The 18,268-nt window shown below is 39.7% G+C and overlaps 1 protein-coding gene across 4 annotated transcripts in view; it reads left to right on the top strand.

The window, feature by feature from the left end:
• The window catches only part of npnta (nephronectin a), a 92,268-nt gene that overhangs the window by 21,518 nt on the left and 52,482 nt on the right, over nt 1-18,268 (top strand). For 2 of the 4 annotated variants that reach the window (XM_017701407.2, XM_017701405.2), the window contains exons 3-4: nt 7,607-7,657; nt 13,874-13,966. In XM_017701407.2, coding sequence (XP_017556896.1) covers nt 7,607-7,657; nt 13,874-13,966 — 144 coding nt within the window. The remainder of the gene's footprint in view (nt 1-7,606; nt 7,658-13,873; nt 13,967-18,268) is intronic. The other 2 variants (XM_017701408.2, XM_017701406.2) reach the window with 1 other exon arrangement.

Genomic DNA, 18,268 nt, shown 5'->3' with positions numbered 1-18,268 from the left:
TGAATGAGACTTTAGAAAACCCCACTAGCAGATTCAAGAAGGAGGAAAAAGCAAGCAGTTAAAAATAAATGTGACAAGTAGCTGAGTAGCTGACATCCAATCAGTAATTGTAATTGGTCTTTTTTATGATCCAAATATTGAATAAAAATAATTGAATTCACAGTTTGTGACTTCTCATTTCTTATGGTTTCATATTATGCTGTATAGTTTTTTTTTATTTGTGCTGCTACCTAATTTTCATCATTTGAATGATGTTTTCTGTTAAGGCAACACAAAAAAAACATGTAGGAGAGTAAATGCAACACAGAACGGGCTAATTCCAAACCGGAGAATGACTGATCCACTAAAACAAAGAGCTTGTATTCCAGCTTGTATTCCTTGCTCTCAGTCTGAACCCCCTGCGGGTCATTGTTTCAGAAATACTGACGATACTCACCATACTCAGACAATAGTAATGAGACATAATATTTAATGATGTTGAAATCACCACTAAGATAGAAAATAAGCATGTTCTGCAGCTTTGATGGTCATCTCACCCCACTTTGTTTTTTTGTAATAATTTAAAGCGCTCCTTTGCCATGGTGATAGCCTCACCGACAAAAATGGAAGACTTTGTCCGTGTTTGCTTGTTTATTTAAATTTCGGAAAAGGCAGGAGGAAGCTCAGTAGGCTTCTCTGTACTCTACTCATTTTCTGTTGTGTAATCTTAGATGTGCCAGAGACATTCAGTATCTGTGACTCCTGAAAAATCAACGTCGGAATATCTGGTTCACCACTGACGATCTAGGATCATAAAGTACATGTAGCATCAATAAATTTGACTTCCTCCAAACAGCTGTATTAGAGAGGTAGGGCTGAGCTCTCACTCTGAATTCCCAATTGGAAAATTACCATTCGCTATCTCAGCCGGAGTTGAGGAGATCCAGGCCGAAGTGTGTGAGTTCAGCGTAATCACAGTACTGAAGATCAAATATCCCCCGGCAGAGTTCAGAACATCCCGAGGAAATGGAGCTCAGTCTGAAGTAGAGCATGAATTCTGAGGAAGTCTCTTAAAGGCACAGGCTGACTTGACACTGAGTATGCAGGCTGTGTGGATAAAGCCCTGTAAGAAAGATAGATAAAATATCTCAAATACATCTCTCTCTCTCTCTCTCTCTCTCTCTCTCTCTCTCTCTCTCTCTCTCTCTCCACTCTCTCACCCCACTCTCTCTCTCCACTCTCTCTCTCTCTTTCTCTCTCTCCACTCTCTGTCTCTCTCTCTCTCTCTCTCCACTCTCTCTCTCTCTCTCTCTCTCTCTCTCTCTCTCTTTGAGTGGATTTACGGTGGGAAGATTAAGCTCATATTAACTTTCTCTCACACGGTCTGCTGCTTTGATCCCACTGGTAGATTCCAAAAGCCAGGAGGATTCGGATCTGTCAGAGAGACTCTCTCTGCCTACTTAGTTCCTGATTAGAGTACAAAGATGCCTGGATTAGATCTGAACTTTTAATTGGTAACTTAAACCAATAATCACAAGTACATAGATACAGCTATAGCAGGTGGTAATGAGTGTAGAGGTAGCAGGAAAGTCAAGTGAACCAACACAGCAATTAGTATATTAAACCCTGGAATTTGTGCCAAAAAACAAAGAGGCTAATCTGCTTTGACACTGGTTCTGAATGAGCAGTACGTTCATAGCCCTGCTTATTTATTTAACTGTTGATCAAACTTACGTTATGCAGATTATGGACACAATACTATAGTAATTAATGGTATTTTTAAATACCATTCCAAGGACTGATGAGTCTGATAGTCAAAGAGCAGACTATGTTCAGTTTGGTTCCCCAAAACATCACATCACATTACCATCACATTACCATCACCTGCATATTTCGTCCCTTAAAATCCCATATTATAATCCCTTATTACATACTAAGGCTTATTATTCATTAACTACAGTGTCTTCAATGCAAATTGGCTGAGCTATTCTTAGGTTACAGAAGTATATAATAAAACGTTGGGCCCGCTGGCAGTCTCTGGGCTTTTAAGGGGTTAATTTTTTTATATCTAGACATATTATACACAATTCACTATACATCATTTAAGGCAAGACACTACCAGCAGAAATGATTCTATAACACATCTTCACTAAAACTGTAAGCATAACAAATGCTTCAATAGAAACTCAATAGAAATGTATTTTTGAGGCATTTAGTCAATTAACGCTCAGTCATGTCTTACTGTACTTTGCAAAAAGTAAGTAACCTTAATGAAGGCTTAGCTCCACCCACTCTGGCCACAATCATGTTGTTATATAATCACTAAAAAGCTTGTGGAATCTAACAAAATATTCGCATATATATATATATATATATATATATGAGAAGCAGACTGTAGGTCACATGGCAGCGAAGTCTAGCCTCGCCAGCAGCGAACGAAAAGATGAACATTTAGAGATGAATGGACTTATTTGCATTTATAAGTGGCACAGTTGGTTTCCTGGGATGTTAAATCTGCAACCAGATTTGTAAAAAAGCTGTAAAACGTTGCTAAAATGAAATCACTTCTCTTTCAAATTTTCCTGTTCCACCTTAAATAGTGCAGCAGTTATATTCGGCACCTTATGCAGAATTTAAGCTGGAACAGGAAAATTCGAATGAGAAGCTAGAGAATGAGAAGCAACTTCAGCCTCATAAAACAGCCAAACGTTGAGAGACATTTTACAATAAACTGCTCTACTTCTGAGGAAAAGTTTTCTGGCAGGGATAGAAGAAAAACTATAGCTGAGCTAAAGCTTAAAGCAGAGGAAAGTGAGTCCACGTTTTCGTTCATATTTTTTAGCCTATATTAGGACATCAGCACACACTGAGACATACTGGACATTAAATGTTGTGGCTGGTTTGACAAAAGGACAAAATGTCTCTTCTTAACATTTGGGTTGTGACTCCTGATTTAACCTGACTTTTAATGCAGAGAGAGCCGGTTGGATTTCTCACTCATCCATCTGTGTTTTTGTTATGTGCCGCCACAGACTGGCGCTGCACTTACCCAAGTTCCGCCTTTTATGTTCCGTCAACATTACGTTATAAACTAAATATGTAGAAAATAGATTTTTGACATTTATGAATTGATTCAGAATCGTTCACATCCGCATCATGATGCATCGAAGAATCGGGTTTTTCCCTACATCCCCTACAGCACACAATAAAGCATTCAGTGATTGGTTCGGGGCTCATTTGCGTATTGCATACTTCTACTGTATCAGTATAGATAGTATTCACAAATCCCTGAGGAAGCATCCCGTGGCCATGTTGTTGACAACATGTCACCATTATCCATCAAATCTATGAGTTATCTTTGAGTCTCGATTGTGCATTATTGCTTGAATAACACATCTTCAAGGTCCACCATAGAATGATCCCAGTCAGCATTATAGCTTTAATTTGTGTTTTTGAAAGCTGATACTTTTATTTTTATTATAGTTAACAAGTACAGCTTTTCTCTTATTGCTAGTTTTCATTTAGCAATAACAATAATAACCCTCGTCTAGCTAAATCAGCTCAGCTGTTCAGCATCTTTCTCTTTCCTGCCCGTCAACAAGTTGGGATGCTATGAAAGCTCATACTGTTTGTTTGATTTTTTTTTTGTTGTTGTTGCTGTTGTTACTGCAACTATAACCCACTCAGCACAGATACACCTTTAAAAATGATGGTTCATCAAGGGTTCTTTGGTAATCAATGTTTAAGTTAAGTGATACTTTTTTGATCCCACAACCGGGGAAATTCCACCTCCGCATTTAACCCATCCGTGAAGTGAAACACCACATACACAGTAGTGAACACACACACTAGGGGGCAGTGAACACACTTGCCCGGAGCGGTGGGCAGCCCTATCCACAGCGCCCGGGGAGCAGTTGGGGGTTAGGTGTCTTGCTCAAGGACACCTCAGTCATGGACTGTCAGCCCTGGGGATCGAACCGGCAACATTCCGGTCACAGGGCCAGTTCCCTAACCTCCAGCCCACGACTGCCCAATTCTATATTGAACCATGAACACTCAAAGAACCCTTTGCATAGTTGAAGGGTTATCTGCGTCATGGAAGATTTCTTAAGATTGATGGAGATCGTGCTGTAGATGGATCTATATAGAACCTCTCTGGCAAGGATTCTATGTAGTACCAGAAAGGGTTCTTTTATTATCACAAGCTCGACATCATAGCCATAGCACACTCATCAGTAAAAAAATGGCTCATCAGTTTAGCCTGAAAAATGACTTCATGTGTGAAATTAGTTTTATTCAACACTTTGAATGAATTATTCTTTTCAATTGAGTTGAATAAAATGAGTTCAATTGCTTGTAACTATATTAAGTCATGTTTAAAGGTTGTACAGGTGAGCCATTGTTTACAGTGCAGAGCCCTTTTTGGTGCCATATAGAACCCTTTTTTAAAAGATTCTACATAGAACCATCTACGGCACATATTTCATCAATCTGATGAACGCTTTCATGATGCAATGACTCCTTTAGTCATGCAAAGGGTTGTTTGAGTATTCATTGTTCAATACAGAACCTTTTTTTTTTTTACTAAAGAACACCCGAGGGATCATCATTTTTAAGAGCGCATAGTGCCATTACTGTCATTGCCGCAGTGTCTCTTGAATCAGTTAAATACTGTCTCAGTGAAATACTGGTGAATACTGCCTGTTGTGAGGGCTGATGAGTAAACAATACCATGTTTACGTCTGTTAAGTTCAAATGTCTTAGAATCTATCAGCCTCTCTCTTCACCAAAAAGCAGTTGTTTCTGCTGCTTCATTAGAGGCACCATGGATACATTCATGTATCCTGAGAAAACAAAGATCAACACTGGCATATCAAAATCTCAAAGGGTTCAGGAATCTGAGGATTGCTGTCTCGGTTTGTCTTAATGACAGCAGAAACAGCTGCGGAATCGAATGCCCCGTGTGTAATCCTGCATTTTCTGAGGCGCTGGCCAGTGATGGTTTAAAATTGAAGTGGCATTTGGAGCCAAAGCAGCACTGAAAAATGATACCTTTACAACAGAAGATTTAAACAGCAGTGGGTAAACATTAACAAACATTAAGTACATGTCTTAGTGGTTCAGAATTATGCTTACATAACGCTTAGAGTCTGAAGCTGCACTGAACGTGCTGCTGATTCTTGGCTCAATATGTTTGTGTGAGGCGGGACTTTTACATTTTAATGAGGTGCTCAGGTTATCGGGGCCAATGACCCCTCTTATAAGCCCATAATGAAGCCATTTCCCCTGTATTGTGTGCCTAAGACAGAGTGGCACAGTTAAGCTGAATGGAATTTCCACAAATACTCCATTGCATTACATTGGAGAAGGAGAGAGGAGGTCATTGATGGGGCACGATGGAAGGGCTTACTGATGCACTACAGTCGCAGAATACAGCTTACACCTTTCTATGTTATTGCGTGCCTGTCAGATCACTATAATAGCCATATGACAATCAACATGTTATTTTTTTCAAACACGAAGCAATATTCAATCTGTCAATCACAAAAATAAATCACATATGTCGTATCAAATCTTTCGATCAAATCCTGATCCAGGATTTCTGCTGCACAGCTTCACTTCCCCACAGCAGCTTCATGTGATTTCAGAGGTAGTAACATGGAGTAAGTGAAGGAAATTTAAACAATCCATTAATACCAACAAACTAACATGAATATCAATAATTTGCTGGAATATGAGTGATTACTTAGTGTTGTTGTGATGACTACTTTATACATAAGAGTAAATTAACTTCTACTCACCTTTTAACAATGAGGGAGATATTTTCTTGTTCAGAAGTCTGTTTTCAATAAGATTTAACCAAGGCCCAATCCCATTTCTCATTTTTACCCCTCCCCCTTGTTTTCGAGTATCACCTTGTCTGTTGGAATTGAGTTACAAAAGGTAGTGGTTGAAACCTTCCTCTACAAAATGGGACCCTCAAATAAAAAGAACATTCTCATTCAGATTTTGCTGTTTAAATGGTGCAGCAGTTACATTCTGGCCCTTCAGGCGTTGGTACTGATGGACTATTTAAGGTAGAACGGGAAATGCATTTTTTGTGTTTATGCTTGTTATGAAGAAAAGGACCATAATACATTAAAACAACATTAAACTAAGATAATAATATGGTTTTTATTCATTTCTAATGTTGAAAATACTCACATGTGTGGGTTTCTTTGCTCGCCTGCACAGCCATCTTGCCTGTTTTTATTTTTCTCATAGCTCTGTTTGGAGGGCCATGTAGCCCTAACACTTCACCCTACCCCTCTATCTCAACAAAAATCAAGGCACTCTACGCCTAGGTGTGAACACACAAAACGGAGGTCTAAGGGATTAGTTGTAGGGGCAAGGGGTGAAATGGCGTTGGGCCCAATAAAGAAATGCATCCAGACTGATATCCAGAGCTGTAGATGTTTCTCTAATGACTCAGCAAGCCATAGAACATTATAAATGAAGTTCTGCTGAAATGATCCAGAATGACTACTAAACTTAATATGGTGGTGTGAATATTTTATGATGAATCTTGGTCCAAAATTATTAACCTTTTTTAAGTTAAGAACATTTTTTCCCCTTATAATACAGTTCTGAGATACATGTCCAAAAGTATCAAGACAACCCTTTCTAATTAATGAATTTGGGTACTTTAATGTGCAACCTTTGCTGTAATCTCCATAGAAAAGCATTGATAATAGAATAAGACCCTCCATTAACAGTCATGCATGAACATAAGGTCACTGTGCACAATGACAAGTACAGTCTATGGTGATATAAAGCCCCCCAGCATTGGGCTATGGAACTGTGTTGGCAATTTATTCAATACTTTTGGAATGTTTTAGAGTGGCACTTGTAATCTTAAACTAATCAACCAACACCTGACCTCACTAATGCTATGGTGGCTGAATGCAATCAAATCCTTACAGTAATGATCCAAAACCTACTATAAAGCCTTCCCAGAAGAGTAGAAGCTGTTACTTCAGCAAACGAGGACAAACTCTCCATTAAGATCCCTGATTTCAGAAGAAAATTGGATGAACAGGCATCTGCAAGCTTGTGGACATATAGTACACATAGTTCTGTTAGCCATGAAATAGTGCTTGAGAATGTAAAACAATAAAGTATTAAAGTAGTTTCATTTAATGAAGTACGGCAGAATCCAGGACTTATAAAATGTCCTCATGTCTTTTCTTTGTTCACTGAAGTGGGAAAACCCAATCTAATATTAAACAGTGTGCTTGAAGGCAATGCAGGGGGAAAAAAAGTAGAAACACATTCTTTTTCTCTGGTTTCTACAGGATTGTCATTTAAAAATAAACTCAATGACATTCCCAAGAGGAGCTAACAGCATTCTTTCATCATTATATTGGAACATATTTGCTTTTGCACCAAAGTGAATGTGAGAGACGTGCGTTCGTGCTTGTGTGTGTGTGCGTGTGTGTGTGTGTGTGTGCATCTCATATGTATGTGCTGTTAAGAATGCTTGTTGGTCACAGCATGGCACCTGTGTAATATGTTCACCTCATTCAGAAAAAGCTTGGAATGTCTTTTTTCTTCCCCCCACCGTCTTTGTTGGCCGTTTGTTTTGCAGCCCTCTACATCTTAACCAACAGGGTAATCGGGATAAAGTGCCAGGCCCAAGGTTAGCACCATATATTTCCTTTTTGCAGTCATCTTGCCTTCCTGAGGACACATCCTCTGAATCCTGAGCTCTTCTTTATTTATAGGCGCTCGTGTTCCGTGCAGATGCCGTTATCCTGCAAACATTTCCCACCTGCCGCCGCCACAGTTTACGCTGGTGTGTTCGAAGAGTGGGACTCTCTCCAACATTTCACTGTCTATTTTCTACCTTTATGAGCCCTTCCCCCACTTCATCAGCCTCTACAAAGTCTATCTTCATCACTCAGCAAGTGCTGGGACTCGTCTTGTTGATTGCCGGCACTTTCAGATGGCTTCCAAGACAGTATTTGAGTTTTCATTACACAAAACGATTGATCATATACGTTTGAACAGTATCCTGTATAAAAATGCCAAAAATGATTTCAAGTAGTTCAAACGTGATTAGAGAGTCCTTTATGTGCATTATGTCCATTTGGATCTAAGCTTTTTAGTGATAGTTTGGTGAAACATGACATTTGCACATTTTTTCTCTTAGTCTAAACATAGTAAATCAGTCAAGAGTTTATATCCAATATAAAGTTATTATATCCAATTAGCACTGTGCAATCATGCAAACGTCCTCTGTATTTTCCTAAAACCATGTCAGATTCTCAACTGATATCAAATAAACTTGCTTGTGTGGTTTTTGATACTTTATACCATACTGTATAACTATAAAAATAGGCAGAATTGGGTCAAATAAATGCATTTACATTGTACAGTATTGGTCTCATCCAGAAAAGCTTAGAACTGAATCATGTTTCAAAGACAGGTGAATGTAGTGTTAGGAGTTTTCTCTTACTTATGTAGCATCGCATATACTCTTTGTTAAGTGTTCTTTAGTGAGGAAAATGGTTATATAAAGAACCATAAACACTTGCGTGATTAAATAGTTTTTTTCATCATAAAAGTGTTTCTCAGAATGTGCTGTAGATGGTTGATAAGGGTTCTATATAGCACACAAAAGGGTTCTTCTATTGTTACGGTGTCCAGCTGTAGAACCCTTTTGGGTGCTATATAGTACCCTTTTCAAAAAAGTTCTGTGTAGACTCATCTACAGCACATTCTCCATCAGTTTAAAGAACTCTTTCATGAGGCAAAGAACCCTTTGGTCATGCAAAGCATTCTTTGAGTGTTCATAAACCATTTTCTTTACTAAAGAACCCTTGTAGAAGCTTGTTTGCCTGGGAAGGGAATCGAACATCCTGCTATGCAGAGCATAGTTGTGTTATCCACTGTGCTATTCCAACTGCTGTACAGGTCATTTTACAGAACTGATTCAAAGTCACAGCTCAAAATACATTTTGGACTTTTAACTGACTTTTAACGTTTCAGGACCGACAATTTTAGCAAATTTTGAGCATAACTCAAAAACTGCAACCAGTGGGTGACTAGCAAACAAAGCTTTGAAAGATTTGACACTTATAAAATAAAAGTATTTTCATTAAAAATCTGTTTCAGTAGTGACCATTCTTAATGTTAAACAGTGGGATCAGTGGGAACAGTCGGATCTACCTGCTCACCATGTGGTCATGAAAGACAGATGCAGTCTCACTTGCTGCTTAAAATGTGGGGGTGTGGCTAAAATAAGGCTCCATCATAGACTAAAACTTTTATGATTTCGTATTGATATAAAAACATGGGACAGCATTTTTTGACTAGTTTTCAGACTGGTTGTTGGGACTGACCAATATTTCAATGTTATATATTTTATTCATTTTGCTACAGTTATAACTCTGTTACGTTTCCACATAATGCTAATCCAGGTGGATTTAGTCCCAATTTATACATTATATACAGACATCAGCAAAGGTTTGAAGGCCCCAGTCAAATCAAGTCTGTAGAGGATTTGTGCTTATTTGTCCAGGTGTACCCAAAATTTAGATTGTACAGTGTTAGAAACCTTTGATCTTGGCTGATCAGCTACATTTCAGACGAGGGGAAAAACTGTGTACATTCTGTTCTTCACTTAACTATTACTTTAATGATAATTGAGCTTCTCTTTCTTCTATTTAACCTTTCAGAGTCAGAAATGTGATGAAATCTGTTCACTCAAATTGCCACCTGTGGCGCAGTTTTCCTCTTGCTAACTGCATATTCAGGCATTGTTGGCATCCTAATTATTTTCCTCGCTTTCAGGAGATATTGTAACAGTGAAATTCATTCTGACAGCTCCTGAATGCAGTAAATGTGTCTCTTCCCAGTTTAATATCTTTTTTCCAATGATATCGGTAACATATTTAGGTCACATTCACTTGTTTTGGGCTTTGCAGTCAAGCTGCTTTGCTCCGCACCTGCTCAGGAGGGTATTTAGGGTACGAGGCTTCACCCAGCATGCGGAGCTGTTGTGGGGGAAGAGGGAATCTGGTTGTTTTTAGGCCACTGGGGCTGGTTGATGTGGTTAGTCACTGCAGGGTATTTCCCTTGGCAGGGCTTGTCTGTGGCGTATGTGTTTCAAGCGGTCGGCATTTCTCTGAGGCACAGGTCTCCCCTTACGTGCTCACAGCCGCTCAAACCCCCTCCCTGATGCTCCGGTGCTTAAAAATATAACCCAACTCGTGAGCGGGCAGCATCTCCAGAACTAATCCATGATTTCATCGCGTTTGATAGCCGACTGGTTGCCCAGATAAGGCAGTGACCTGGATAGACTCTCAATGTCACAGCTTTTGCTGCCTGCTGGGTTTGTCCCTTGACAATCTTGGCACCAAATTAGGGCTCATAGTTGTCCTTTTATGTTTTAACCTGGGGGAAGTTTGGGGCTGGGGGGTGGGGGGGGGGGTGGGGGGGGTCTAATCTTGTGACTTTCACTGCATGCTGCCCAGCATCCCTATCAAATGTCACAGGTTAAAAGCAAGGTGAACACTGCTCTGTGATTAGCTTACATGGGCTAATAAGGTGAAATGAAACCAAGTAATTCTTATCTACCTGAGTTTAGAGAATCAGGCCTAATGCCATTGTGCTTTTGAACGTGCCGCAAACTGCGTCCAACAGGGGAAAATCGATATCCGTCTGCCTTTCATCTCCAAAGCTCATACACAAAGCTCGGGTTTTGCCCCCGGCTGTCCCCTAATCGCTGATCAAATAATTACATAGCAGGGTCTCACATCTGCGCTTTCTGATTATAAGGAAGGAAAGCAGTCCGTTGTTTTGATGCCTTTGCTGAAGTGCTTGGGTGCTGAGTGATTGCACCGGCATCGGAAATATGACGGCGGAACAAAGAGCTCCTGTGGGCCGCTGTGTCCATTACCAGCCTTGGGTTTATTATCAGGGCTGCTGTTGTTTTTTGTCAGTGTGAATACAGAATGCATTGGCGGAGCAGCATTGTGTGGATGCTCCACCTGTCTGTCTCCTCACGATGCTCAGCAGCCACTCTCAATGTTTGTTTGGACCGTGTGTGGGCAGATGGAGGCGGCTGGCCTGCTTGCCCCTCATTGTCTCCCCTTCCTGTCTCTGCATGCCCACATCGGGCATAATTAACGGCTCTGATAGGCCAGTATTATGACAGACTTAATGAAGCTTTTAATGGAAATTAGTCTCAGTTGGCTTGAAGCCGGCGTGAATGCGCCACAGTGAGTGCAGCACCAGCTCCCACAGAGACGCCCAGCCACCGCTGCCTTGGCCAGCAGCTCACTGCCTCTCCTCCACTGCTGCACCACTATGGAGAATATTATTCTCCTGCTGTGGAGCAAGGCCGTACATTCTGAAATCAAAACCAAACATGATAAGAAGCATTTTTCGTTGAAAGAAGAGACCAAAGACTAATTTTGTTTGCTTTGCCAAATTAAATAATGTAATTCTAATGTCAACAACAAAAAAAATGCAGTTTCAGTTCTGAATGCATGGGACAGGGTTAAATTGCTGTTAGTCTTGGCCGGTACATCAGCCAGATGTTTGGCTTGTGGCTCTATATTTATGCGGCAAACGCACTTATCATGAACCATCGTGTTTTTATGAGACTCCTTTGCTAATATTTATAAGTGCAGTTGGGCAATACAATGAAATATTGTCATTATTGTGATAAATGGCATGACTACACTTTTCTAAGTGCATTTTAGGTTTTGTCAGTACATTTAGTGTACTGGACAACTGCATGTATTGTTAAAAAAGACAGATTAGACCAATTAGAGCCTGTAAACAACAACAACAACCAGTATATATTGACTCAGTGTATTCATAACCTGTTCTAAAATATACTTGACTGTTCTGCTGGTGCACTTGTGCATTTGTCCATTCGAAGTTGTTCACAAATGTCAGAAAAACTAAACACAATGATACATGTAATGTATCATGGAAATGTCTTTGTGATGTTGATTTTCTGCCATATTAGCCTGCCTTATTTATAAGCCTACATCATTAACAGTATTTATCCAGTTCAGTTTTAATCAATCAGGTATTGGTCAAGGCTACTGTAACTAACTAGGCTAAATAACCACTGTTTTCTAGCTAATGCACACTGAAGGTAAAGTAGCATGTTATCTTAAGCCAGGACCACAAACTTGAGTCACTCCTGGAGTGTCACTTTATATGAGTAATCAAATATCTCACCCAGATTTCTGCCAGAAAATAAAAGCTTGGCAAAAGAAGCCTGCTGTCATGGGTTTTTTTACACTACCATGGCTATACCACTGTCCATCACCATGCAGTCTCCAAAGCCACATGGTCCTCATCAGGTTCTACCTTTCAGTTTCATTTGAAATACTCTTTTGAAATTTGACTTTTGCAAATGATTGTCAAGCCATACATTTGTAGAACAAGTGAGATTTTGAATATTTGCCATCGAGTTGCCAGCTCCTTTAAATAGAATAGTGCAGTTTATTCTTCTCCGGTGAGTAGCTGGCACAGACCATACAAACTGCTCACTCTTTATCTTCTGCAGCGGCGTGTAGCTGCAGCTCAAAGGCACCGGTGCTTGATGCTGCATTATGTCTGTGTTACTTCAGATCTAAAGCCGTCTTAGAGCTGAGAAGATTCTTAATGGGTACGGCTCTGGGCTGCGTACCAATCCAAACGACAGATGTAATGACTCATAAAGTTGAAGTGTTGAATAGTGTGCACTCCTTATGGCCCAGGGCCGTTAAAACTGACCAAAGGAAAGCAATGAATTATTGATGAAAGAAGGAAATGATCCAAGTGTATGTTTTTATTGAAATCTTTCCATAATTCCCCTCACTTAAAACCCAGCTCTTCAATGGTTGCCACCTTACTGCACCATAACTTTTTTTCCTGTAACAGCAGTGTTTGAATGTTTAATAGAGCTAGTCGTATGCTGGATGAAGCTGTGTCATGCAATGATGGTTTCATGTTGTGAAATATACACCGACTGGCCTTTTCATTAAGTACACCTCCTTGTATCTGCACTCTCTGTCCATTTTATCAGCACTTTGTAGTTCTACAATTACAGACTGTAGTCCATCTGTTTCTCTGATACTTTGTTAGCCGCCTTTTTACCCTGTTCTTCAGTAGTCAGGACCCTCACAGGACCATCACAGAGCAGGTATTATTTGGGTTGGGTCATTCTCAGTACTGCAGTGACACTGACGTGGTGGTGTGTTAGTGTGTGTTATGCTGGTATGAGTGGATCTGACTCAGCAGTGCTTCTGAAGCTTTTAAACACTGTGTCCACTCACTATCCACTCTATCAGACACTCCTACCTTGTAGATATAATGTGAGAGACAGTAGCCTATTTGTTGCTGTTTGCACAGTTTGTGTTGGTCATCTTCAAGTCCTTCATCAGTGGTCACAGGACACTACCCACAGGATGCTGTTGGCTGGATATTTTTGGTTGGTAGACTATTCTCAGTCCAGCAGTGACACTGAAGTGTTTAAAATCTCCAGCAGCACTGTTGTGCCTGATCTACTTGTACCAGTGCAGCACGCACTAACACGCCACCACCATGTCAGTGTCAAAAAATACCTGAGTGTGGGGGTCCAGCTGGGGTCCTGACCATTGAAGAACAGGGTAAAAGGGGGCAAGCAAAGCATGCAAAGAAACAGATGGGCTATGGGTCTTATGGGTCTGGTAGAACTACATAGTGCACCTATATGGTAAGTAGAGCTGATAAAATGGACAAAATGTAGATACAGGAAGGTGTACTTAATGAAGTGGCCAGTCGGTGTAGTATTTCCTGTTGGATGTTTGAATTGTAGCATATGTTAGTGACTGTCATTGACTGTTGCCCCCTATGGTAATGCCTGCAGCACTGTGTCAGCATGGATGCAAGCATGGAGACTGCGTTGGACCCAACAAGTGCAAGTGTCACCCCGGCTTCACTGGAAAAACCTGCAACCAAGGTGAGTGCTTGCAGCTCTGACATTGTAGACCTGTTTTCTCAAACACATACACATACAAAATGAATAAACACACTCACTCTCTCCCTCTCTCTCCCCCTCGCTCGCCTTCATTCATTTTCTGGTTAACGCAAAAACACATCAACTGGTTGGCGACAAGAGGAAAACATGTCACTCACAGTGATTTGCTCAGGCGAGGGAAGGTGAAGAAAGTGGTTATTTTCAGGTGGAAAGAAAATCAAATCTCTGTAATAACCTAATCCCTCAAATTGCTTCCTGTTCCTAGAATGTGTATCAATGCATTGTGTATTCCATCCCTTTGCAGGTACTTCTGAATGCAGTTAGATCCGTTTCACTTCAGTCTTATTTAAGCTCTTAAACCATAAAGGCTGACTGTCATAACTCCATCATATGCATGTTATTGCACATTATAATAGTAAACAGAACTGGGTTGCACCAGTTTTGTGTAAGTTTGTAGTTACATCTGTGTGTAATGTAAGTGGGCACAACCTCAAATACTCCACTCTCCAAACAAATAGATGGTAAAATCACCAGAAAGTTGTGATTTCCACCCCTATCGTAAGAAACTAAGAAATGCATAATCCCTCCTGTAACTTAGCAAACGTATTAAAACTTTCAGTAACCTAAGGTAGTTAGCTACCTTTATAAACTATTGGTAAATAGCCAATGTTGGCATTAACAGCAGTTTACTTACCAGTGTAGAAGAAATGCTGTGAGTTCAGCATCAAACTTCAACCCTTTTCTCGCCAAGAGCTGTCTCCAGCAATGGAAACAATACCCGTGTTAACTTGTTTTGCTTCTAAAGCAGGCAGCTGTGGTGATGAAGGTTGCTTGCTAAGAGCTTCAGTCATTGTTGTGTTTACTATTCATTGCCTACCTGTCTTTGAATTGTCTATAATTAGTCTATAATTAATTACAATATTAGTTACTTACAATTAGTTACAAAATTAGTTACATATGATTAGTTATAATTAGTTAAGACAATTAGCTACCTTCATAAGCTATCAGTAGATAGCCAATGTTAGCATTAACAGCAGTTTACTTACCAATCTAGAAGAAACGCAGTTCACGCATCAGACTTCAACCCTTTACTCACCAAGAACTGTCTCTGGCTGTGGAAAACAACGCCGATGTTAATTTGTTTTGCTTCTAAAGCAGGCAGCAGTGGTTACAAAGGTTGCTTGCTAAGATCTTCAGCCATTGTTGCGTTTACTGTTACTTTCATTGGCTGCCTATCCTTAAATGATCTATAATAATTCTATAGTTACTTTGTTTGATGAGAGGTTAGAGCGCACCTTTGGGGCGGTACTAATTCTTAGTCCTCTCATGTTGGGCTGATGGCATCACCTCTTGAGGTACAAAATGGTATTACAAGACAGGATGGGTCAGGGTTAGCTGGATAGCATGCTAACTTCAGTAGACATCTCTGCAACATGAGACATGGATGTCTTAACTGTTATTTCTTTACATTTTATTAATAATATTTATTAATTTTGGGATGTTTTAAACTAAAAATACAAATTGCACCTTTAACATGACAATAACATGTGCAACCAGTCTATGTGCAACTGTGGAAACATGTTGGCTGACATTTCCATGAAAGAAATATCTGGTTTAGAAAAAAAGGTTAACTGAACCTTTAGAATTTTTTCACTAAGTACTAAATAAGGGAATATCAAAATGATCATCTATGGTAATCAACCCCTCGATACAGATTAAACCAGATAAAGGTTTTAAAAAATATTGGAATGTTCCATTAAAGGGTCATTCCTTTCAAAATGTCTGTGTGAGTCAATTGTTGAGATGTAAACAAAGCCGCTCGAAGTGGTTTAATGTGAAATGATGCATGGCCGAGGAACTCAACCACTTTTCCTACCATGATGTCTTCATGGTGGTGGTGATAGGAACCAGGAGTTGTGATGTCTACAAGACGAAAAATGCTTATTTTTTTAGTAACTCAAGTGACCAGTGAACCTTTGTTCCAGTGAGTCTTTGGAATTTTTATATGTAATGTTGATTGTAAATAGCGGTTAATCTGGAAAAAATCTTTGGGCACGCCTCATAACACCCTGCATGTACCTCTCTGCCATAAATGCTTTAAAAATGTAAAAAAAACTATAATAAAACCATATCTCAGGCATCAGCTTTTGGAGGCATTAAATGTCAGATGGATGTTTCCTATCTCTTCCGCTGTGAACTTTTTAAAAATTCCTTGTAAAGAATTCCCCATATAAAATTCCCCTTAAAGACAGTGTTTCCAGTCTCTAGTCCTGTAGCCCACCTGCAATGTACAGTTTAATCTTTCCCTACATTAACACACCTGACTCAACTCGTGAAGGACTAACTAATGAGATGTGGGAAAAAGATGAAGCTGTGCAGTGCAGGTGGACTACAGGACTGGAGGTGGAAACACTGCTTGTGTAGATACAATCTCAATTACTGGCCCGAGATAGCTCAGCACAGAATAAAACCAGCCTTCGGGAGTAATTCTATCAGTAGCCTTGACAGAGGCACACAGACAATGTAGATAACCCCTGATTTAAAATACTGCACACCTCTCTGAGAGCAGAAGCCTTTGGAGATTTAAGAAGTGAAATCTCCGCCCTAAGAGAGCAACGGGAGAAGGAATAATTAAAAGGAGGGAGGAAGAAAGAAAACAAAACCCCTCAGGAATGTAGAACTGAGTCATGTCTCTCTTTCCATCCTGATGTACACTCCCTGTCAACAGTCTGGGGACACCTAGAGACCTAGTCAGTTTTTAATAACTCCTCATATAAAGACAGAGCAGGTCAGTTTTATTGTTTTGCGAGAAATATTGTTGTGATGTCAACACTCCTCAGCACTCCTCAGTACTCAGAACTTTCAGGGGTTTAACCCTTTATGATGAGGAATATAATTGACACTTTAGTCATCTTTTATTACTACTCTGATGAAACAAAGCAATAATAAGTGTGTGATATATATTCTGTTCCGAATGCTTGGAAATTGTTGCAGCACATCCAACAATTTCCAGCATTTTATAAAGTGACAGAAAACATGGTAACAAACAAAATTCCACATGCTGAACCATTTGTTCATAACCATCATGGAAATGCACACTTAATGGCTGCTCTGGGGATTTGTATTATTTTATTATATTTAATTATTTTAATCAGTTAAAGAAGACAGTGACAGAATCCATCACCAATGAGACATTAGGTAAGGTACTTTAGCTAAACCACTATGTGCTTCTAAAAGTAAACCTGCTCTTCATTAACCACATTTCCAAAAAATTGGGGATGCTGTGCAAAATGTAAATAAAAACAAAATAATGATGCAACAATAATGATGCAAATCGTTGAAATCATATAGTTAATTGAAAATGCTTCAAAGACAACATATCAGACGTTGAAACTGAGAAACTTTATTGTTGTTTGACAAATATTTGCCTATTTTGAATTTGATGCCCACAACATGTTCCAAAAAAGATGGGACGGGGCAACAAAAGGCTGGTAAAGTTGTGTAATGCTTAAAAAAAACACCTGGTGGTTAATTGGCAACAGGTCAGTAACATGACTGTGTATAAAAAAGCGTCCCGGAGAGGCTGAATCTTTCAGAGGTAAAGAAGAGATGGGGTTCACCACAACAAATCAAGAATAACATTTCTCAATGAAAAATAGCAAAAACATATGTTTTCTATCATCTACAGTGCATAATAACATTAAAAGACTCAGAAAATCTGGTGAAATCTCTGTATGTAAGGGACAAGGCCGAAAATCAGTATTTGCTGGCGATAATCTTTGGGCCCTCAGGCGACACTGCATTAAAAACAGACATGATTCTGTAGTGGAAATCACTGCCTGGTCTCAGAAACACTTCTGAAAACCACTGTCTGTGAACACAGTTCGTTGCTGCATCCACAAACACAAGTAAAAACTCTAAAATGCAAAGAAGAAACTGTACAAGAACAGGATCCAGGAATGCTGCCACCTTCTCTGGGCCCAAGCTCATTTAAAATGGTATAGGGGTGCATAAGTGCACATTGCAAGGGTGGCACATCTGTCAAGGCACCATTAATGCTGAACAATATATACATGTTTTGGCAACATGTGCTGTCAGCAAGAAAATGCCAAACCACATTCTGCATGTATCACAATAGCATTGCTCCAGGTGCTAGGGGTCTGGGTGCCAAACTGACCTGCCTGCAGTCCAGACCTGTCACCACTGAAAACATTTGGCACATTATGAAATGAAAAATATGACAAAGTTCCTAAACACTTACAGAGTGTTGGTAAAGGAAGAGGT

The sequence above is a fragment of the Pygocentrus nattereri genome, chromosome 5 (genome assembly GCF_015220715.1).
Source record: "Pygocentrus nattereri isolate fPygNat1 chromosome 5, fPygNat1.pri, whole genome shotgun sequence".
Lineage (NCBI taxonomy): Eukaryota > Metazoa > Chordata > Actinopteri > Characiformes > Serrasalmidae > Pygocentrus > Pygocentrus nattereri.
This window is presented reverse-complemented; position numbering and strand designations above follow the sequence as displayed.